Here is a 24089-nt window from a genome sequence, read left to right on the forward strand (position 1 = left end):
CTGTTGGTCCTAGTGAAGTGGGCGTGGTCTCTGCACCTGTGAGTTACAGTGAATAGCGTATGGCCACTTTACCTGGTGGTTGTAAGGGCCCGTGACTTAATACTCCTTAACTCTAACCTTTTTTTTTTTTTTTTTTAGTCACCCCAATAGCACAGCCAGGGTGAGTGTAGGAAACAAACTACATAAAATTAATGAACACAGCTAGCTGAGGTTGTGTAATTAGAAGAGACATGTCAGTCATTATTAGTGATTAAGGCTCTGTGCTAGTTATCAGTGTGAACATTGTCAGAAAATGCTCTCTGTCGAGCTACACATGCTACTCCTGAGATAGTGATCCTGACCCCTTCTGCTCTCCGGACCTGCCTGATCCATCCTGATACCCTACTCCTGGTTGGAGTTCTCATCTCTTGGAAATCACTCACTGCTTCTGAGGACGGCCTCCAACACGGACAGCCTGATACAGGAGATTACTGTGGATGGTACCACTTAGAAACCGGGAAGATTGCTCTGGACTGCGATTGATACAAACAGCTTTGCTACAATGGCTTTGACAGCTTTGGGACTGCAATTTGCCACAAACAGTTTTGCGCTCAAGTCTCCATCAGCGAACACTTGATAACTTCAACGAAACAGACTTCATATGAAACCCATAATGAAATTCCTGGTTACACAATTGTATTTTTTGATCATATAGCACACAGTGATAGAAGGGAAGTCTTTATAATCGCACTATCCGGCGTCATCCAGATGAGTATGCGTTGCCTTTTGAGTCTGGTTCCTCTCAAGGTTTCAGGAGTTTTTTCCTCACCACCGTCACCTCTGACTTGCTCATTAGGGATAAATTCATACATTTAAAATGTATATCCTGAATTTACATATTTCTGTAAAGCTGCCTTGTGACAATGTCCATTGTTAATATACAGATAAACTTGAATTGAATTGAAAAATCACATCCCAGGACTACCACAGGGCCAGTGTTGTGCACATCGGACACTCGGCTTTCAGTTTCCAGGATTGTATCCTCTCACATGTGGAAGTTGTTTGGGATAACAGCATCTGCCAAGTGATGAAATGTAAATGCAGAACAAATATCATATCGGATAATCAGTCAAACCCGAGCTGATAGACATCCAGCGCTGCAGGGGGACACGTTAGCAAGATTGATATTAAATACTCTATCATTACTGCACTGATTATCATCATATGTACACTGTACTGTCTCAGGAGAGAGACACGGTAGGTTTTTTGGCACGGAAATAGCTTGGCTTTTAACCAACACACTTCTCTCATTGTACTGTTCTCTCTCTCTCTCTCTCTCTCTCTCTCTGTCTCATGCAAGTCAATAAGCTTTATGGCTGGATTTTGTTACAGCAGTGCCAAACGATGGCTGAAATGAACATTAAGAGAGTGTATTGCAAAATTCATAAAGCAATTGAACGCAACGACAATCAGATTCCACCTGCGATTATCATTGAGGAAAACCTCTGTCCATTTCTCCCTCTGCCTCGTTTGTGCCTCTCTGTCTTCTGTGCTCGTGATGTGCTGGGAGCGAGGCAGTGTGAGACAGCGATGGAAGACGAAGTGGCTGTGATTCGCCGTCACTTCCTGCACCTGATCTTACTGCAATCCCTGCCTCTCCTCTTTTTGGGTTGTGTGCAGAGAATTTCTGCTCTGATACTCGGCTTCTCAATACACCACAGGATAGCGAGAGAGGGAGAGAGACGAGGATGTGCACCGTGTCCTTCGTCAAGGTTAAAAGGTAAATGTGCCATTTCAGTTAACAGCAACAACGTGCTCCTCTCTGTCGCACTCTCACGGTTAATTACCGCCTCCTGCCGATCTCTTAATTACATCTCTTCCGCCTTGCCTTCTTGTCTCTCTCTTTTCCCCCTTGGAGTGATGAATAATGCAAACGGGAGCGCTGTAGTTTTTTTCCACGCTTCGTGGTTTTCAAACGCATCCTGTCCACTGTGAATACCACCAAAAGGTGACGAGGGGTGACGGGAATCAACTGTGAATCGATAAACGTCGCCGTCGACCTCCAGACAGCGGCTCGATAGGTCTCGATTTTCTCACTGGGAAAAAACAAAGGAGCCTGATGCTCATTTCTACGTGCACAGCGGAGAGGGTGGAGGAAAAAAAAAAAAAAAAAAAAAGCCAACCTCGTGTCCTGACATGCACTTCCTCCTACGCAGGGACGGAGAAAAACACGACAAGAGCGTTCCAAGGGATCTGCTTGGTTATCGGTGAAACGCTGCAGTCACCTCCTGCATCAGGGGAGACAGTAAGCTTCTTTTACGCTGCAGGATTTCAGGTCACAATTTGAATCCTGCCTTCCAATGAGGCCCGAGTTTCCCCCCGGAGATCGGCACTGATCTTAATCTCACACATCTGACCAATCTAATGCAATCCAGCAGCTGAATATTAAATCACAAGCCCTTACAGGGTTACGGTTAAACAACGCACAATGGGGCGGGTCTAGATTTTTTGGGGACTTTTCTTGAGTTGTTAACTTGTTAAAAAAGGATGACGTTTAGCATGTTCTGAGAGAGACTGAGTCATCTCAAGTCATCAACAAGCTCTAGTTCACATAAAAAAAAAAACACCTTATATATTGCCTAATAATTTAACAATAATTTTAAATTAATATTTTAAATTGCATCTTGGCAGAGATCCAAAAAACTGTCGGGAAGAAAAAAAGATTGCAAATCCACGTGTAGCATCACAGTTCAGCAGTAATAAAGAGGTTTTCGTGGTTATTTTGTTTGGATGATAAACATAAATAAGGTCTTGTTTGGCTTCCAAACAAGAACTGATGACCAATCATCTGTTTTATTATTGAATCCTGACAATCCCGGCTAGCTACGCAATATCTGTTTATATTGCAGGCCATTCACGCCAAATCTTGGAAATGAACAAAAGCTCATTTCACATTCACAAAAATGTAAGAAAGATTTGTGCTTCTGAGTACTGAGACAGAAAATCTCCAGGGGCGTGTCAGAGGCGTGTCGACGTTACTCTGTGTACCTTTAGTAGGCTCTGTGCGCTTCGGGAGATCCATCGTGTCGTAGTTTTTGTCGTTGTCCCCGTTTCTCCTCCCTGAGAAAAGAGAAAGAGGACTATAAGAGACAGCGAGAGAGCCGAGAGCTATAGGTTTTACTAACTGGAGAGTAAATGCCATGTCCAGCTCAGACATTCACACACACACACACACACACACACACACACACTACGCTCTAATGGTTGAGGCTCTCCCAAGTGGAAATCCCTCTTAATAATGCATGAGAAGAAATATATCTACAGCAGAGTGGGCTAATGAAGAACATCCCCCATGCCCCACACACACACACACACACACACACACACACACACACACACACACACACACACTCTCAACAGGAACAGATGGCTCAAACAGGACACAGGATAAATGATAAGATGTGAACAAAAGTCTGGGTTCTAAGGCGGCCGTGTCAGACACAGAACACACACACGAGGAGAGACGGAGTGATGGACGGAGAGAACGTGAAAGAGAAACTCACCTTGATTAAACCATTCCTCTACAGTTAGCCAGTGCAGCAGCAGCCAAGCACAAGCAAAGGGAAAGAAGAGAAGAAGCATGATATAAAAACGTGTGTGTGTGTGTGTGTGTTACAGCAGACAGGCTTCACCAAAGAAGCTGTGTTGTTGCTAAATACTTCCTGTGACTGTGCTAACTAGCGTTACGTCTTAATAACGTCAAAGGAATAATCATGCATTTTGTTCTCAGATGATTTAAAACTTTTCTGCGAGCACAGTTTAGACGAATAAATGAATGCAGGATTTTAAATTTGCTCTCGGCTGGACCGTTTTGCGCCGTTAATGAATTCTATGCACAAAGCTAAATGACCGCCCCTTTTAACTCGGCTAACAAATTGCTAGGAAGAGGAGGTCATTTAGCTTTGCGCACAGGATTCGGGGAAGCACGGCTGAGGCTGTGTTGCATTTTCCAGCTTAAATGCAGGTCATTTCCTCCTTCAGGGTGCAGCAGCCCTCGTTATCTGTTGTGTACGTTCAGGAGACACCAGTGCGACTTGTAGACATTAAGGGTTTTAAGATGTTGAAGCGTAATTGGCGTCGCTGTAGACGTGACCAGGGACTGGAGAATGATTATCCGAGATTTCCTGCGTCTGCGCTTGTGTCATTTCTGACCGCGTGGATTAATAAAGAGAGGAAAGAGTGGGTTACTGCTGGCACGCTCTACCAAACGCCCACCAGAGGGGGAGGGGCTTCTTCTACACTGTTTACACACACAGTCTCTGAGTCAGCTGACACACAATAGTGCCTATTTAACCATTCCTGAGTCATCATATAGGGCCACAGACACACAACAGCCATCGCTGCTAGGCTACAACACACACACAACTGACATGTACACACACTGTGACTAATCACGGCTTCTTAGAGGTTTGCCTCACAACAAATCCACCTCGTTTTTAATCCTGTAACCCGAGGGTAATATTATTTCTGACTCTGCGAGAGACTGACCTTTAGCCTTCTTGCCACCGAAGCAACCAGCGTCGTCCTTCTTCTTCCTGTGCGTCCCCGTGGAGCCGGGAGCCTGAAGAGAGGACGGGTCCTGGTACTTCTCCGCTCCCGGGACCTCTTTGTGAACGTGGTAGGAAAGGTTCCTCATGATGCACACGCAGTTCTCCACAGACTGAGGAAGAGACAGAGGTGTCTAAATGCTGGTGGAACTCCACAGATGACCAGGCTGAAGACAAACCTTTACAGACATTTATACCACAGTACTGCTGAATGCTGTAACCTGATTGGTTAGAAAGTGTTGATAAAATTTCTATAATTGAAAAAAAAATGATATAGCAAAATAAAAAAAGAAGTCCACATGATGTTATCTGACTAAGAAAAAAAACATATAGCTGTTGATATGATGAAGTTTTCTGTGAGGAGATGGTTATGACACATTTATGGAAGGAGTCTCCAGTGCCAGTGCTTTGTTAACAAGCTGTAACTTTTTTAAGGTTTTCCTACACAGCGAAGTCTTCAGGACATTTTTGTCTTATTAACGTAACGTAAGGATTAACCAGGAACTTGTTTCACAGAAGAAGCACAACATTAAATGTAACTATAAACTGATAAAAGTAATTCTAAAATGAAAAATGAATAAAAATATTAGCGTTGGCACTTTGCTGTGGTATAAGAGGAATAAAACACTTCACGGTGGTAACAGTAGCTCCGCTTCATCACGCCACCCTGTCCTTGATTATTTCCCTATAACAGCAAGCTTCCGGTGTTTACTATCTCAAATACTCCATGTCTGGGTTTTAATGCTTAATAAGTGCATTCTCAAAAGAGAAAACTTGAAGATGCAGAACGTTAGCGTCCAAATTCTAGCTCTAACAAAATATTTATACGTTTTTCCAAAATGGAGTCTCACCTTGTTATCCATGTCCTTCTTCCCCACGGCTGACAGTAGGGCATGGAGCAGGGCGTCCACCAGTCCGTCGCACTCCCGCAGCCTCCTGCGCGCCTCCGCGCCGTCCGAGCTCACGTTTCTGCACACACACACACACACACACACGCACACCTTTTTTACAAAGTGCAGCACCAGCACCAGTGAGCACATGCAGAACACAGAGTTTTTATATTCACTGGAAAAAAGCAGTGTTACTGCTGTACACAAACAAATGTCTATTTCCATGGCAACATATGGACCATACAAGAAAAAGAGGTAATTACATTTTTGAATGAATTTTTATGTTAATACACTAAAAAAACATCTGTGTGTATGGTGCATGTGTTGATGAGTAAGTGCTCATGCTGTGTGTAAATACGTTTTACAGCGGGTCTGTGGAAAATCACGGCTCGGGTTACTTAATCACGCAAAGTATTTTGCTGTGTGCCATTGTGTGTTTGAGTGAACGACTATCATGACAGTGACGTCGTCTTTCATCCAGGACACACACACGTCTGCCTCACACACCCTTCAGCTTCAGCTGTGCCATGAACGCTACTCGTGGCAAATCAGGCTCAGGCTCCGAGCTGCTTCCTAGGCAACAGATGTCGGTGCTTACAGTTGCCATGGATACGGGCAGAGTGGCGGGGATGGAGATGGAGTGGCATCGGGAGCTGGCGACACACGGGCACGGAGCCACGGGGCTCGTATTCCCGAGTGTGTTCTACAACCTACAGGGCCAGAGTCTGACTGTCTCTCTGTCTGTCTGTCTGTTTCTCTGTCTGTCTGTGTGTGTATATCTCTGTCTAACTCTCCTTGGCTCTCAGTCTCTGCTGTCAAAGCCAAGCCTGATTATACTGATTAAACTGCTACAAGGCAAGAGGCAGAATCTGCAGGCGGGAGAGAGAGGGCGAGAAAGGAGAAATGCTGAAAATAAAAGAGGGATGGAGGAGGAATGCAATTTCAGGCTTATCAGACCCTGCAGTCCTTAAGGTCAGTTAATCAGAGCCACATGCCGAGAGAGACAGTTACAGAAAGAAAGAGAATGAGAGAGATTGAGAGCGAGAGAGAGAGAGAAATGGACAAACAGAAAGCGAGAGAGACAGATGGACAGAAAGCGAGATCAGACGAATGTTAATGTGCATTGTGTGGTTCCTCCTCGTGATTACAGTACAAGTCGTAGTTAGCTAGACTGTCCTGTGTATTTACTGTCAGTCTGAAACTGATACTCGTCTCACGCTCATCACACGATCACTGCTACACTCTTAGAGAAAGCGGTTCCTGAACGGGTTCAAAGGGTTCTTCAGATACATTTTCCTGAAAGGGTTCTATTAGGCACATGATTGGGAATGGAAATCCTCTGCTGTAAGCCTCTACACAGAAACTTTGAGTTCTCTCAAAGGGAAAAACTAAAAAAAAAAAAAAACCTTAAGGGTGCTACATAAAAAAAAAAATAAAAAAAAAAAACCAAAGGGTGCTAGATAGGAAAAACCAAAGAATCCTTATGGATGCAGGATGGGACAAATTACAGAGCCATTACAGGTGATAAATGGAAAGAAAATAAAGAACCTGGCTGAAATGTACGGAGGAAAGCTGCTAATGAGAGCGTCAATACAGAGAGGGAGGGAGGGAGCGAGGCCATGAGGATCGATTTCAGCCTTTAGACCGCCACTGAAGTGTGGAACAAACAAACAGGCATCATCCTGCTCTTTACTGTCACAACCCCAGCAGCTCTTCATTACGTCTCTGCTTTCTGAGTCTGGTTTTCATGCTCATCGTAGGGGCAGTGAGACGGGGGTTGGGATGCGTAGAGTCCTCTTCCGGCAGGAGCGCAATCAGTTCTCTCAAAGGGCGAACGTTAAAAGCGACGTTAAAAACGGACTGTCGTGACTTACTAAACAGGAGCAAGAAACTATTAGCGCCTTTAATAAACTCAAACGGGAAGCTGCTGCTATATTTGCTACAATGAACCAGTCATTACGTTCATCGTGGCTGGTAGTAATAGTATACAACACCGTTTGTACACTTAGCTGAACACAGGCGTCACTGTCACAGGCTGTAATCTGATTGGCTAGTCATACTTCAGGAAACGTTTATACACCGTGGCACAATGAGCTCTTCAGAGCAAGATATAATCGCTGGATTGAAAAAAACTTTCACAGCATTACATCTTTTTTTTCCCCGCTTTGAACTTCAGTCTGTAGCACCGGGCCTGCATCCTGAGTCAAGCAATTTTCACATACAAGCAAAACCATGTCAGCGAAATTCCTAATACTCAGGAGTGCTCACAACTCCAGGAAAATGTAGGTGAGCTTGAGAGGTGTTGATGAACATGTTTTAAGAATGTTTGAGCATGTTTTATTATTATTTTTTTTAAGAATGAAGGAATGTTAATGCTAGCTAATACACTTAAAGCCCCAGGAGCTCAGGGTCCAGACTTACAATACTCACACTCATAATGTCACACCATTCCTATTAGTTTCAGTGTAGTTACTGAATAATTCATAGCAGTTACAGAATAATATGCTTTTAAAGCTAAAAAAAAGAATACTAATCCAGGGGTTAAGTGATACAGGTTAGACAGAAATGGCATGATTTTGTTACAGACCTCATAAGGGATAACATTCATGTATCTATAATTATTAAGCAAACACTAAGCATTTACAGAACCGCACATCATTTACACATTCATCTCCCTTCCACTTGCTAGGAAATAAACAAAATGCCCAGAATTATCCAAAAGCCTTTATAAAAATTAAATAAAAACCCTGAACAACCAGATTGGAATATATATACCTCACAGGTAAATAACAAAGACAAAGTGCACAAAATGTTAAACAGATGACAGGTGATTTGCCTCTGAATCGACTCACCTGCAGGAAGTGAACTCTAGTGAGAAAGTGATTCGACTCTGAATCGACTCACCTGCAGGAAGTGAACTCTAGTGAGAAAGTGATTCGACTCTGAATCGACTCACCTGCAGGAAGTGAACTCTAGTGAGAAAGTGATTCGACTCTGAATCGACTCACCTGCAGGAAGTGAACTCTAGTGAGAAAGTGATTCGACTCTGAATCGACTCACCTGCAGGAAGTGAACTCTAGTGAGAAAGTGATTCGACTCTGAATCGACTCACCCACAGGAAGTGAACTCTAGTGAGAAAGTGATTCGACTCTGAATCGACTCACCCGCAGGAAGTGAACTCTAGTGAGAAAGTGATTCGACTCTGAATCGACTCACCCGCAGGAAGTGAACTCTAGTGATAAATTGATTCGACTCTATATGGACTCACCTGTAGGAGGGGAACTCAATGAGAAACCGATTCGACTCTGAATCAGTTCACCTCCAGGAGCTTAACTGTGAGAAATGTTTGATTCACCTGCAGGAAGTAAATCAAACCTGTCATGTGTTTCTGACTGCAGCATTTGTGTGGATGTGAGCTGCTAAACTGAGCCACGAGTGGCAAACTGAGCCAAAGGACAGAGCTGTAGAGCTGCAGTAATGCCATGTGTTCTGGAGATTTGTAACGACGACCTATTTATAATTATCTAATCATTTATTTAGTGCAGTTTCCATGTTCTCCATGCTCAGGTGTGTTGTGTGACTTCAACACACACTTGACAAAAGTATTTCTAACTCTGTATTTCTGAGCAATGAATGAAAAAGTTTTACAATGAGGTTTTCAGCGCTACACGCTCCTCAGCCAACATTTCTTGCTTTTTGGTTTGTTGAATTGTGTGAAAGCAATAATGAGCCAAATAGCAAACAGAGTAAATTTATCGATTTCACTTGGATTCAGCAAACTAACAGGTGTGAAAGTGTCCTGAAATGTGATCATAAGAACACTTCTAACACAATTCCTATAGGCAATTATGAGAAACTTGATCACATGCTATCTTAGCCATAAATTATGGCTAGCAGGGCTGTAATTAGCCATTGTGTTAGCTCTCAGATGTGCAGCACAGTGATCCAAAAGAACTGAAAGAACTGTGTTAGCTCTCAGATGTGCAGCAGTGATCCAAAAGAACTGAATCTGACGTACTGCTTTCTTCATCTGGTTTTGTAGAGAAGTACCACAGAAATAAAACTCGTCAAACGTTCTTTACTGACGCTCATTAAATAACTTCAAGCACCTGGCTTTTCATTTAATTCACTTATCTGCTTTTCTTTTAAAAGCCCTTGCAATAAAAAGCCTTTGTTCTGCTAGTACTTTTGCAAACAGCTCCGAGTGGCTATTTAATGGACGGCCGCGGGTAAATGCCGCTTAAATGCGTCTCTTCCTTTGTCCCCGCGGACCTTCTGAAAACAAATTAGTATTAGATTGGACGGGGGAAAAAGCCACTGTGCACAAACCCAGAGACTGCAACTGCATCACTAACAGTGGAGTTATTGAGATGATTAAGGGAAGGAGTTGACATTCTGACCGTGGACTAAAACACCCTGCTGATGCGGATTCTTAATTAAAACCCTTTTATAGTCTGAGACTAAACTTATGCTCTGTTTCAGACGCTGAAAACATGTTTATTTTCTGTACTCAATGAAGGGTCATTATTAAAAAAAAAATGTCCTGAAAGCTACAAGGCGTTCATTCTGTTCTAATAAGACTTGGGAGTTTACGTGGTGTCATCTCTGTGTGTGCGTGTGTGTGTGTACTTGTGCTTGTTAAGCATAAAGTCAGCTATGTTAATGTGTTTAGTGTGCCTGTGTTCTGTGTCAGGGTTAGCTGAGTGTTGATTTATGTACTCTAGTGTTTTATTCGTGTTATCCTACATGCCAACCACCATATGAAATCAAATAAGGACTAAAATTAAGATAAGAACATGTCAATAAGTTTGTTTTGGGAGGACTGCTTGTGAGCTGGTGAGTACCGCAGGCATCCGGATGTGTTCTTGAAGACGGTGGTCCACTGGGCGTCCCGGGGCTTCGAGTCCTCGTTGGGCTCAGCCTCCCAGCCCGAGTGCGGGATGATCACCTCGTTGGTCATGGTCTGCAGAGCGTGGTTTATGATCACCATCTTCAATGGCTCGTACGAGGACAAATTCCACAACGTTCCTGTCAAAACCATGAAGAGAAGAAAGAACGTGTAGTTGATAGAGGAACAAGAAAAGCAACAGCAATGATGAAGGGCTTTGAAATCAAGGTCATGTAGTAAAGTTTCCGACACACTCAGATCTCTCGCTACATGATTACTACACAAAGAGGAAGAGCAAGACTTCGCTCAGGTGTGGCATCTCTCTTGGATCCAGGTGTCATTCATCACCACTCACATCATCAGATCAGAGAGAGAGAGCTTGTTTCACATGAGAAATACAACACGTGTCTCGCTACAAAAAACAAATGAAATGAGTCGAGAGCCCAGTCTGTGCCTTCAGGACAACAAAACGTTCAGTGCAGACTTTAGATACCTGTACTGTGTTTCTGTCTTATGCTCAAAACTTGGGGGAGTCGTGAACAACACTGGGAGACCCAGGGAATTCTGGGAGCGATGGAGGGCCAGTCTGGTTGTAAAATTTCATTTTGTAAACATTTCTCCCCCACCCTAATCCAGCTGAATCCACATAGTCAGAAATGGTTCCAAATCTAAAAATAATACACCTCCCAGAAGCCCCTGCGGTGACTCTCGGCCCTTTCATTTGGAAATATAAGCTATAAAAGCTACCTCTGATGACCACGTGTGTACTCCTACATTTACAAACACTGTCCCACCCACCACTGGTGCAGAGACGACATAAAATGCATCATTTAGAGCCAGGAAATACGATGTAGTGTACATGACAAAGGCAGGGGAGACAGATTGGGTTAAAATTGGTTAAAACTTGGGTTGCTGAAAGTGTTCTGGTCATGAAGACCGTATTGGAAATACGTTTATTTAAAATGTCTAGTTAATGTATGAAATCGTATAAATGCACAGTGCCAGACTGTTCTGCTCACCTCATTCCCCTGAGGAAGTAAGACACGACCTGACAGTGTCTGAGGCAGGTATATACCAAAAACTAAGCCATTAAAACCAAATCATTACATTTCATTTCCCATGCTGTAAGAGAAAGTGGGAACTTTTCCTGGAGCGTAGCATTGAATGTGACACACTGATTTTTTTTCCTGAAACCCCAGTGGTGGTTTGGTTATTATGTGTGGTAATAAGTTGATCTAGTCGGTGCCTCGTACTAGGAAAGCTATTGTATGTGGCTTGCGGCGTGTGAGCTCGCAAGCATTCAGATGCTGCAGGGATGAAAAATGTCTGACAAAGCTCATATTTTCCAGAATAAACTTGGTGGGAGACAAATAAAGCCACAAAAACAGTAAATCAAAGTCTCTATAGAAGAATAAGACACATGATGAGAAAACCGCATTCTTGGTCAATATGGAGGAAAAAAAAAAAGAGCCAAACCCCAAATGTTCAGAAATACAGAGCCACTCCCCTGTAGTGCAAAAATGTACCTCCAATACTCACTAAATTCAACTAGAAAACACTGATTCTTACTCTACACGTCCCTATGTATCCCTAACTACACACGCCTGACTCTACACGTCTCTGACTCTACACGTCTCTGACTCTACACGCATTCAACTGTACATGTCCCTATTTATCCCTAACTACACACGTCCCTGACTCTATACATCTGACTTTACAAGACTACGTGTCCCTGACTCTGCAAACTCTACATCATTGATTCTACAAACCTCCACATACCCCTGACTCTACATGTCCCTTACTCTATAAGACTCTACATCTTCCTGACCCTACAAGACTCTGTTTCTGACTTGACAAGACTCTATGTGTCTCTGACTCTACAAGTCTTTACATTTCCCTGACTGTACAAGACTGTAGGTCTTCCTAACCCTATAAGACTCAACAAGAATCTACTTGTCCCTGATTCTACAAGACGCTACATCTCCACGAGTCTTATAAGACTTCTCATGTCTCTGAGTATACAGGACTCTATACGCCCCTGATTCTACATGACTCCACATATCTCTGACTCTAAATATCCATGACTGTGTGTGTGTGTCTGGCAATAAGACGTTAATTGTCTCTGACTCTACATGTCCTTGACTCTACAACACATTCTGTCCCTGAGTCTATGTGTCCTTGAGTCTGCATGTCCGTGAGTTAACGTGTCCCTGACTATATGACATTCCAGGTGTGTCTGACTCTAAAAGTCTCTACGTATCCCTGACTCTGCTTGTCTCGGGATCTACTTGTCTCTGACTGTACAAGACTCTACGTTCTCTGACCCTACTTCAGAGTATTGCAGGTTTTGAGAGGTGACCCACTATTAAACACACGCTGCTCTCTGATGTCACCTATTTTTCGGTAACTTCCCCTCAGCTGGATTCCTCAGAAATCAAATCCAGAAATGGGGATGAAATTGTGTGCTGTGCCCTGAGGAAGCTCTGTATGTGTGTGTTTGCAGCTTTATTGGGTTTGCAGTTTCCTGCCCGGCACTGCAGCCTCCCAGCTAATTCAATTTTGCAAGGAGCAAAAGACATGCTGCCCTTACGGGCCATTCATTAGAGGTGCTGTTACGGCCCAGACTGAGTGGAGGTGACGGAGCGGGCGGATGTCAAGAGGGTAAACAAGGGAGGAAAAAAAGGAATTCTTCTAAAATGCCACCCTGCGTTCTGCTATAAGCCCATTTGACCAAATTTGAGTTGATATTCGAACACCTGTAGAAGATGGACACAGCAGAGAAAAGGATGTAATACAACACATACGGACAAGAATTTGGTTCCTTACGCTCTCTCAAGCACAACCATTCTCTATGTTAAGAGTTTTGTTCAAGAACACTAGAGCAGGTCCAGCTTCATATTGAGAGCATTACTGAGTTCCTTTATTTTTGCCAAATGACATCTAACAACACTTCAGTTCCTTTTAATGTGGCATTTTCTACAAGGGCTGCTGGAAAGAAAAGAAAAGGAAGAGCGTACAAAACTAGCCACTACTGTGAGCAGACCATCCTCAGAGGGAACAGTGGGCTGCTGAGGTTTTTCAGTGAATGGAATGAAAACCTCTACGATGGACCTTTCTATTTTTGAGACCCTGCAATTATTTTTAATTGTGCTGCATAGTGCCCAGTTCCTTTGCACCGATCCCATATTATGAAGGGGTTGTGTTTTCATAGGGGCCCTCGCCAGCTAAAACCATATGGGCGTTTGGGGCTGGGGCCGATCCCTTCCCACTTGTTGCTATTTTTAGCCTTGATTGAAAGGCCCACTGCGCTGTAAAAGCAATTATCACAGCTGGGGCATGGTTGCCCTTCACTGGCTTACAGACCTCCACATGGCGCAGGAATCCCACGCGTTCTCTGTGCTTATTGATATCAGCAGCAAAAATTGTTCCTAGTTGAGCATTCATCCTACCGAGACACAATGGCGGTCACTGGTGTAGTCATATCCAGAATTATTACGCTGGAAAAAGAAATAATAATGCAAGTTCATCTTCCCATTTTCAAGTAATAGCCCCACTTTTTACTCAAACTACTCAGTGCAACATTTTCTCTAACAAGGCAAATACAGTGATTTATTATCGTTCTCAGTACTGTGGAACCTTCAAGCCCAAAACTGAAAGAACATTGCTATGGTCATGGAGACACAGGTTTTGCTCAGAGCTGATGGCTACTCACTCACACAGTGTGTCTCTGAGCAACCTGTAATACAAGTCACTTTAGGCAAAGGGTAAATGTAAATGGGCTAAGGTAAGAGGAGGTTAAAAGCCTTCAGACCACCCATGCTAACGTGATCCCTGTAGTTCTGGGGTTTATCGCAGCTGCTATAAGCCTCTCTGCTGGATTTTCAGTACTCCTGCAAACGCATGCCAGGTAAAACCGGTAAGTGGATTAAAGCATTAGCTGTAGGGGGACAAAACCCCATTGTACTCTCCCAGAGCCATTTAGCAAATCACCAGGAGATTTAAATAGCTAGGCAGCCTGAATAGCTGATCCAAGATCAGTGCATCAGTCTGAATAAACTGGCATTGCATAAGTGTGCACTCCAAAGTACTGAACTGAAGGAAGTTCATATCCAACTTAGTTGCATGGACTTTAACTGGACAGCATGTTCTATAAAACTGATTCCCCCAAATAAACAACTTCTGGTATACCAGACTCTGGACAGTAGTGCTTAGTAAGCCTGATCCAGAATCAGTACACCAGTCCCAACTATCTGGTAGTATGGCAGGCTTTGGACCGTGTGCTTCAGTAAGACTGGTCCAGAACCAGTATACCAGCCTCAAAGTATCTTCTAGTATGCCATGCTTTGGGCTGTGTGCTTCTGCAAGACTGATCCAGAATCAGTACATCAGCCCAAAATACCTTCTGGTACGCAGATACCAAATTACCATCTTTCAGGAAACCAGACTCTGGACAACAGTGCTCAGGAAGGCTGATCCAGATCCAGTAGCGCAGCGCAAAATGTCTTCTCATATGACATACTTTGGTTAGTGTGCTTAAGTAAGACTGATCTAGAGTCAGCACTTTATGACCACCATTACCATCTATATACCGATCCTAATATACCGATTCAAGATCAGTCTTTTTGAGCACTATAGAAATTGTGCTCAAAAAGACTGATCTTGAATTGGTATATTAGGACCAAAATATCATCTAAAATGCAGCAACCAAAATGAAATGGCCCCATTTAAAATTAGGACCATCATGGATATCTTCCAGGACACCTACACTCTGGACAGTAGTGCTCATTAACCCTGATCCAGACCCTGTACAACAGCCCCAAAATATCTTCTGGCAGGCCAGACTCTGGACCACACATTCTTTAAGGCTGGACTGAAATATCCATCTCGCATCATGCCAGAAGCTTAGAGCTGGCATTAGTAGGTCTCATACTCCACCAGCATGCAGCAGACAGCAGAATGCATTTTTTAAGAATTGACCATGAATGCTAGGGAGGTCCTCTGGGACCGTAGATTTGTTGTGTCTTAGAAATAGCTGAGATGTGGGACAAGTTCTCAGTTATTGTTCTGTAAATACCCATGGATAAAGAAAAGCGATGATGGCTTCTGCACTGAAACAGAACTGAACATGTTTGCAAAATAACGACAAAACAGCTATTAGTGGGCCAAAGCTGGATGTATTAGCTCAAATCCATTCTTTTTAGTAGAACAATGGTGCTGTCCGAGAAAACTCTTCTATTCCTATTAGGTGTTGCATGACTTCTAATTTCTGCTAATTTAGTCTGTTTTATTTGTGCAGCAAAGAACACATCAAACTGCACTATAATTAACACCATAAACAAGCTACAGAAACCATTTCCAGCTTCAGTCATCTTTTAGGCTACACTGTGAACAATGAAAGTAAATAAATCTGTACAATAAATGTGCTAAATAATAAATCTGCGTGCCATATTACAGTATTTAAGGATGTACCGAGTCTTAAAATGCACTCGCTAACTCGCTAGGTCGAGCTGGTGGTTTAAGACGGTTTTCTTTACCGTCTACCTCAATGTCATTTTCATCACTAGTCGACATCCCCACAGTATTTTGCAAACTCTGGTGCAATTTTTTTTAAAAATTAGATTTTTTTAATCACTAAACTGTCTTAATGCAAATATAGACTGATAAATAGATGGCGTACCTGTGACAAGCTCGCGGACCTCGGCGTCGCCGCTTTTCCTGAGCAGGCGAACGAGAGCGGGGATGCCATCGCAGCTCCTAATGGCCGCCTTGTTTTCATTGTCCTTGCCGAAGGAGAGGTTGCGCAGAGCTCCACATGCCTTGCGCTGCACTTCGCCCTTGGGGTGCTCGAGCAAGGCCACTAGAGCTGGGATGCCGTTCAGCTGTCGCACGGCCTTCTTCACCGCGTCGTTCTCGTAGCACAGGTGCTGCAGGTAGGCGGCGGCATTGGCCTTGACCGGATCGAGAGGGTGGCCCAGCATAGCAATGACCTCGGGGAGGTCCGGGTCACGCCAGCAGCGTGGGTCCTGACGTGCGATGCCACCATCGATGCCACCATCCAAGCTGGCCGTGCTGCCCCGCTCGGGCTGTGCAAGCGGGGCGGGGTACATGCCAGGAGCATAGCGGTGCCGCTCATCAATTAGTTCAGACTCAATGGGGTCATCGTAGCCTCTGTTTAGGGTCAGAGAAGGCGAGAGATACGGTAGTTAGGTTTATTTTTACCTGAACAATGCAGTGCTTATCCACTGGTAACTAATCTGAATTTCTGATCGAGTTCCCCTCTCTGATCACACACTATATTATAAAGATAGAAAGACATTACTGAAAATAAATAAAAACAATCTGAATAAACTGTATGATAAAGGCGAGATGTGCCAGAAAAACTAATAAGGAACACATAGTAAGGGCGGCGCAGATTACTTCGTAGCAGGAATAGTTGCAAAGTGTTTGGTGAAAAAGCTCTTTTACTTATCAAAAAGACTTAACAGTCACTGACATGTTAAAATGACATTGTGGCCACTGACTGATCATTTCCGTGTCAACCAGAGAGACACGGACAGGCAAAGAGTGAACAAAATTATTAGGAGCTCCATGGGAAAAGCAGAAATAGCTCCTTTCAGAGATGGACAGATTGTCTGAGTCAAAAGCAAAGACAGACGTGGGGAAGAAAACAGGTTTAAGTGGAACAGTCAGTGTGAGACGGAGAGTGATGGAAACGCCAAAACATGGAGATAGAGAGAAAACAGAGTCAGGTGAGCAGCGAGTGTGGACGGCTATTAACCACGCTGTCAAAGAAGCAGCCAGAAGAGCCAGTCCTGTTGATAAGAGGAACAGTTGCCACTTCCTTATTAATGGACTGTGCCAGAGAGGAGCAATGCTTTTATTAATGAAAACGAGAGTGAGGTTACAGGAGAGAGAGAGAGAGAGAAGAAGACAGCAATGGAAGGTGACAGTGTTGGATGATGTCTTGGGAAAGCACGGTTAGACTGCAACATCTCTTTATCATTTCCTGATTAATCGAACAGGAATGCAGAAAATAAAACAAGCTGAATTCCTGTCTCGCTGGCCCAAGCGAGCGGGACAGTCTAACCCACAGGCTAAATTTCTTTATGAGATCTGAATCTGAATCCCGTGTATATCATTCTGGATCACCAGGATCATTCGATATCAGCCCATGTCAGTCCAAGACATTTTCAATTACTCACTGGTCAGATGGTTTAATCTAAATGGAATTCCACCTAAGACAGAATCCAGTCTAAGACTATAGCTGAGCAGTTTGAGGGTTAATGGTCTCACTCAGTGGCTTATCGTTGACCTTGGGTAATCCCGGGACTTAAACTCACAACCTTCACTGATTTAATGCAAAACCACTGACTGGGATTTCATTGCCAGCGACAAAGCGCAACATTTTAGCTGAGATTTTTCTCCCCATGCAAATTAGGTATGACTCTATAAAGCACCAAATCCAAATGACTGTCTCGAATGATTCCTTGGACCAATCCTTTGGCATTAAAATTGTGGTCCGACTTTTCTTTAGTTCCCCACTTTCGTTCCTACGTGCAATTATTTGACATTTACTGCCTACTACGCAAAAATGGAAGAAAAACGTATAACGTAAAGCATGTATCTTTCAATGACCTCTCATTGAATGTGTCCAGAGACATTAGGAGGAAAAATAAAGCATGGCAGGAAGTAGAAGAGATTGCTGGAGCCTGTGGTGAGTGTATGTAGCTAGCACAGATAACCTGTTTTGCTAATCTGGGAACGACGCTGGGGATGCAAATCAACAACTGATTTTCACACGGATAAGTGAGCTATTTAATTTGTGTTAAACGAGTTAGCTTTAATATATAGCTACTACTGTTCCTCATTAGAGAGGAAGAAATAATGCTGGACAGGCCACGCCCATAAACGACAGCAGCAACGGTCGCTACACACTCACGTCTCCTTGGAAATGTGGCCAACGCTATATACGCTGAAATACCGCACTATCAGATCTTAGTCAACACAACAACGTTGCCATTTTTTTCGGAGTCATACCAGCAATTAATGGAACGTCTGCTGGATATAATCTGACAGTTGCACACAAGCTTTGTAGAAGTTTTTTTTTTTTTATACGTGGACACGTGCATCTGAACATCTCTACTGCTGTGAGTCACTCAGCAATGCCAGTCTTTACTGAAGTCATTACTTAACAAATAAATAAATAAAATAAAATAAATGGTGGACTTTTTAAAAGCCTAAATGTTTCTCAGAGCTGAAAGCCAGTCCATGCTGAGATCTTAAGCAGGAGAGATTGGGGATGTAATTAAAGCAGCGCTCCGCTGTGAGCCTACAGCGCGCTCGAGTACTGCCGGGCACTTTTATAAAGCACGTTCTCATGAGTTCATTAAAGCCAGCATTCTGTCTTTTACGCTCTAATGCTCTCGGCCTGAGTGTTAGATTTCTGCGTGGGCTGAAATTTCTGACTTTCATCCAGTGCTTATGTCTTAAATATTCCATTATGCATGTATATGTACAAGTTTATAACTAATATGAACAATATACATGCTATATAATACTCTTTTGTGTTTGCGTGTGTATGAGGGTCTATTAAACTTTTTTCTCTGCACTTTAATAAACCAAGCATTCATTAGCACCAAAGCTGCTACGGGTTTAGAAAAGAAACGCCGGGATTAGATTGGATTTATCTGTTTGTATCATAGTCGCACGCTGAAAAAATCGTTTTAAATAGAGTATGCTAACGGAGAACGCTGATTAGCCGAAGCTAAATGTCTCTGGAGCATTTGCTCTGTGTGTGTAATCCAGGACACGACTGATTTCTGCCAAAGTGCTGTACAGATTCATTTGGTAATCAACCAAAAGCACGCAGAAATCCTTGTCATGCTCACAAGGCACGTGTGTGTGTGTGTGTGTGTGTGTGTGTGTGTGTGTGTGTGTGTGTAAAAGCCAAAAATAATTCTGTCTGAGTGAGTGTAGTCGGCTAGGGAGGTTGTTTGTGGGTAATTTGACGTACTGGATATAATACAAAGAGCCTTGATAAATGATGTCATTGTCATAACCACTTCAGCCACACACACACACACACACACACACACACACACACACACACACACAGCTTGAAAATTGAAATTCCTGAGAGCTCAGCCGCTTGGTCTGAGTGATGAGAATGTCAGGATTTGCATCTAAACCGGAGCTGTGTGCATTCCCAGGACAGGAACGACACTGACACTAGGACCTAGGCGCTGATTACGGAAGCTCCTACGTCTAACTGTAATTGATAATTTTGCTAATAACCTGGCCTTCACGAAACCACTCCTTATAAGGCAAAAGCCAGCGAGGAGGGCAGCGAGAGGAATGAAGCACTCTAGGAATCTTTCCATCTCCCACGCTGAGAGCGTTTCACACAGACAGGATCTCCCTGAAGAGAAAAACAATCGTTCCTCAGCGCCGTGCTCAAAGACTCGACGAGGTTCAGAACAGGAACAATATTAAGCCTGGGCTTGTGCCGATGCTACGCTCACAGATGGAGATACTTGTGTGCCTTCTTGGCTTGTTTTACAGCGTCATCTCGATGCGCTGGTACCAAAATGAACACGTTTAACTTCAGGCTGTGAAGGAATGATATTCATCATAATCGTGAGTTTACACGTCACGATTACGTATATGAATTTATTTCCTTTTCTCTCGTTCGAGGAACGTGCATTTGCTCAGTAGATAAATACTGCAGTAATGAGCTGTTCACTAATGGACTGGGACGGCTGCTTGTCATGGTAACTCATCAATCTATAGACTGAACCCGTGTCTGATCTCATGATATACACACATCAGGGGCGAGGGGTCATCTCCATGGCAACCTGGCAGCATAAACAGGAGAGTAATGGGTCATCGAGAGAGAGAGAGAGAGAGAGAGAGAGAGACAGAGAGTTGATACTGAAGTGCAGTTTTTGATTATGTTGTGAAGACTTGGACTTTTCTCCTCTTTTGACAGCAGATGTAAAATGTAGATGAAAAATGCACTGAAACACACAGACGTTTTGGGCCGCGTTCTGCTGCATCTGCAAAGTGTAATGAAATAAATCACAGCCTGCTCCAAGCACTCCGTCTGGGATTAGACTGTCTGGCTTTTGTTTACACTGTATATTTTCAGCAGGAACACACAAGACACGAGATGATAAAGAAGTAGCGGTGAAGCGAAACGAAGCTTCGTAGCCAAAACCTGAGCGTGTCCTGCGCTGAGAGGAGTGTATCAGGGACAGCAGCATGACAGGTGTCCGATACATCCGATTAAAAAGGTGCAGATTTGATTAAATATGAACCAGGTTCATCATTTATCACCACGTTCTGTCCTCCAGCGTTCATCATTCACTCCATCCAACTTCTGTTAACATGAAGGATGAAGAAACAAGCATTATTTCACATTAAGTAAAGTGCAAATTAAAAGCTGAGCGTGAGAATGTCATTTCATCTCTTATTTCATCGTGCCATTTTTGTTACCTCGGTGATATTTTTTTTTCAGTTAAGCATTTTGGTCTGAACTGTTGATCATTAAGCGTGGGTATTTTTGTTCCTTCTGCCTCTATGAGCTATTTTAAATCATCAGCAGGTTCTGGAGCATGAATGTTAATTAAGTGGTGTGCGGAACAGACGCGTTGCATACAAACACAATTATCCAGGCCGAATAATGAACAAGGTGAAAGTAACACAAATTTCCCACGGCGAGCAATAAAACAAGGCAGACAGTCCACACAAATGATAAATGGTGATCACGCAATCCTTTTAACTCAAACCTTTTGTTTAGAACAAAGAATATTTGTTACTTTTTTGTATGAAACATGTGGCTTTTATATAAATATTTATCAAATCTGTACTGTTTTTGAATTTAAAGCATAAAAATGATCACGAGCTTGAACCTAGACGACGCTACAGCCATCTGTGGCAACTGAGCGTGCTCTCTGGGTGGGAGGGGCACACTCTCTCTCCGCCGTCAATCACAGAGACACTAGACCAATCGTGTGTGTCTGTGAGCTCATGTATGAGGAAGAGGGCGGGTAGCGCTTTCCTCAGAGTGTGTTACGCTGCCCTGTGATGCAGCATGAGCAGCAGTTCGAGAAGATGTGTTTGGCCGGCTTCATGTGTCTCGGAGGAAGCACGCGTTAGCCTTCAGCCTCCCTACTTAAGTAGCCGTCTTGTGCCAGCCGGAGAGCTGCGAATTGGCAGGACCAAATTGGGGGAAAAAAAAAAATCCAAAAAGTGCCATTAACCAATCATCTGTAAGTTCACTGATACGGAAGAGGGCAGAAATCTTCTCCTGCTAGCGTGCTTAGTCGCATGAGCAACAGTTTAAATCAAACGTCTGAGAGGAAACATTACCTTTCAACGTCCTCGCTTGGTAGAGGTCATGTGACGGGGAAACTAGTGGGTGGAGTATTTGCAGTCACTAAACCGTGACCAGGGGATTACTGGATTTTGATTGGTTTATGGAGAACATTACATCATCTTGTAAGTTTACTGCATGTGCAGCAGCGATGCCACTAAAAGCCTGCTAATTTGAACCAACACTAATGAAGTAAAATAGTTTGAACTGAAACGAGAGGGTGAAAGAGTGACGCTGAGAAGGTGCGCGGGATAAACGGTGCTCATGTAGCGTCAGTAATGGATTAAACACACTCCACCTGTCGCTCACTGATTCGAGTGCATGGGGATGATTTCCGTGGTAAACGTCTCTATTTCCTCGTGAGTGTAATTGGCGGGTTTCTGAGCCGGCTGCACAATAAGCTGTAATTATAACTCGCGGATCTCCTCGTGCATTCGTCATTTATGGTCCCAGTGTGTTATTATAGAGATGCTATAGAGACGCGAGTGTGACAAAGTGCAAAATATATATATATAAGACTTTGTATCCTTATAACAGATCATTACGCATAAAATAATCTGGAGTTCATCATAGCTAGATGTGTGTGTGTGTGCATACACTTCACTGTTGTCTAGTCAGTGTGTCTCAGTCAGGATTGAAATCCTGCTTGACAGAAAATGCTTTCTTTATACACTTCAGTCCATTGTCCAAACACACACACACACACACACACACACACACACACACACACACACACACACACACCCCTCTACTTCATGTCAAATGTCAGCTTTTATTTGTTCTGGCTGTTTTATTTTTTTTTTTAGAAATGTGCTTGTGTCAGAGCAAAGCACTATCAGGGGCATGCTAGCTGTGTGTGTGTGTGTGTGTGTGTGTGTGTGTGTGTGTGTGTGTGTGTGTGTGTGTGCGCGCGCACAGTGTAGTGTGGGAGCCAGAGAGGGCTAGAGTGGGGCTGGCAATTGAAACACAGCCATTTTAATCTAAACTACATTCCATTTTTACAGAGAAGCAGCACTCATTAGTCTAAATCATAAGGTTATTTTTCATTGCCAGTGCTCTCGCTATAACAAGCCGAACATCAATTTCTCTCTCCGAACCTGTGAGAGACGAGAGAAGGCTCACGGCCCCGCCCATTCCAGCCTGAAAGCATAAGAGAGAGGTGTCGGGAGGAGAGTGATGCTCAGGCTGCTCCTACTGACACAACCACATGCTCACTAGCATTTAAATTCCCCAGTGCAGCGTCGTCACTCTGAGCATCTGTTTACAAGCGTGTAAGATGATGTCCCTCAGCCACACCAACAGATGCTTTATCCTTAACTATCCACACTCCTCTTCTCTCCCTGCTCTCCCGCCTGACACGGCAGTGGATGTGTCACGACATCGTCGGCACATCCAGCCCACACTATGGATCTTAAACATCAACGCAAGCTCCTGTCTCAACGAAAGAGAACATCAACATACACAAGTAACGCGTTCGGATCATGAGACTCGACTTGTGTTGAAATCACACAGAGCTAGCAACAGATAAAGCAGGACACCAAGATTCTGTTTGCTATTTTGATAATAAGCAGACACACAACTGTGGGTTTAGCATTAACAAACATGCTAACAAACCATGGAAGACCAACTAACTAAGCTATGTGACACTGATGTGACACTGAGATGAGATTCAGATTAGACCCTAATCTCCCTGATGCGACACTGAGACTCAGATTAGATCCAAAGCGTCCTGAGGTGATACTGAGATCATACTAAGAATAGACCCTAATCTTCCTGAGGTGATACTGAGATCAGACACAGATTAGAACAAAACCTCCCTGACAAGATACTGAGATCAGACTCAGACAAAACCTGGACTTTCCTGAGGTGATACTGAGATCATACTTAGATTAGACCCTAATAGTCCTCAGTTGATACTGAGATCATACTTAGATTAGACCCTAATGGTCCTCAGGTGATACTGAGATCAGACGCAGGTTAGACCAAAACCTCCCTGACAAGATACTGAGATCAGACTCAGACAAAACCTGGACTTTCCTGAGGTGATACTGAGATCATACTTAGATTAGACCCTAATAGTCCTCAGTTGATACTGAGATCATACTTAGATTAGACCCTAATGGTCCTCAGGTGATACTGAGATCAGACGCAGGTTAGACCAAAACCTCCCTGACAGGATGCTGAGATCAGACTCAGATTAAACCTGGACTTTCCTGAGGTGATACTGAGATCATACTCAAGACTTGACCCAAGTCTCCCTGAGGTAATACTGAGATCAGACTCTTAGGTGAAACTAAGATAGGTAAAAGGTCACACGTAGAGCATCCTGAGATCATACAAAGGAAACATCC

At 43.5% G+C, this 24089-nt stretch overlaps 1 protein-coding gene across 12 annotated transcripts in view; it reads right to left on the minus strand.

The window, feature by feature from the left end:
- arvcfb (ARVCF delta catenin family member b) overlaps positions 1-24089 on the minus strand; it is a 143051-nt gene that overhangs the window by 23392 nt on the left and 95570 nt on the right. For 10 of the 12 annotated variants that reach the window (XM_053228980.1, XM_026940309.3, XM_026940304.3 and 7 more), the window contains 6 exons: positions 16042-16532; positions 10321-10504; positions 5438-5555; positions 4528-4699; positions 3543-3560; positions 3028-3099 (listed from right to left, as the gene is read on the minus strand). In XM_053228980.1, the coding sequence (XP_053084955.1) occupies positions 3028-3099; positions 3543-3560; positions 4528-4699; positions 5438-5555; positions 10321-10504; positions 16042-16532 (1055 nt within the window). The remainder of the gene's footprint in view (positions 1-3027; positions 3100-3542; positions 3561-4527; positions 4700-5437; positions 5556-10320; positions 10505-16041; positions 16533-24089) is intronic. The other 2 variants (XM_026940305.3, XM_053228981.1) reach the window with 2 other exon arrangements.

Source organism: Pangasianodon hypophthalmus, chromosome 24 (assembly GCF_027358585.1).
Source record: "Pangasianodon hypophthalmus isolate fPanHyp1 chromosome 24, fPanHyp1.pri, whole genome shotgun sequence".
Taxonomy (NCBI): Eukaryota; Metazoa; Chordata; class Actinopteri; order Siluriformes; family Pangasiidae; genus Pangasianodon; species Pangasianodon hypophthalmus.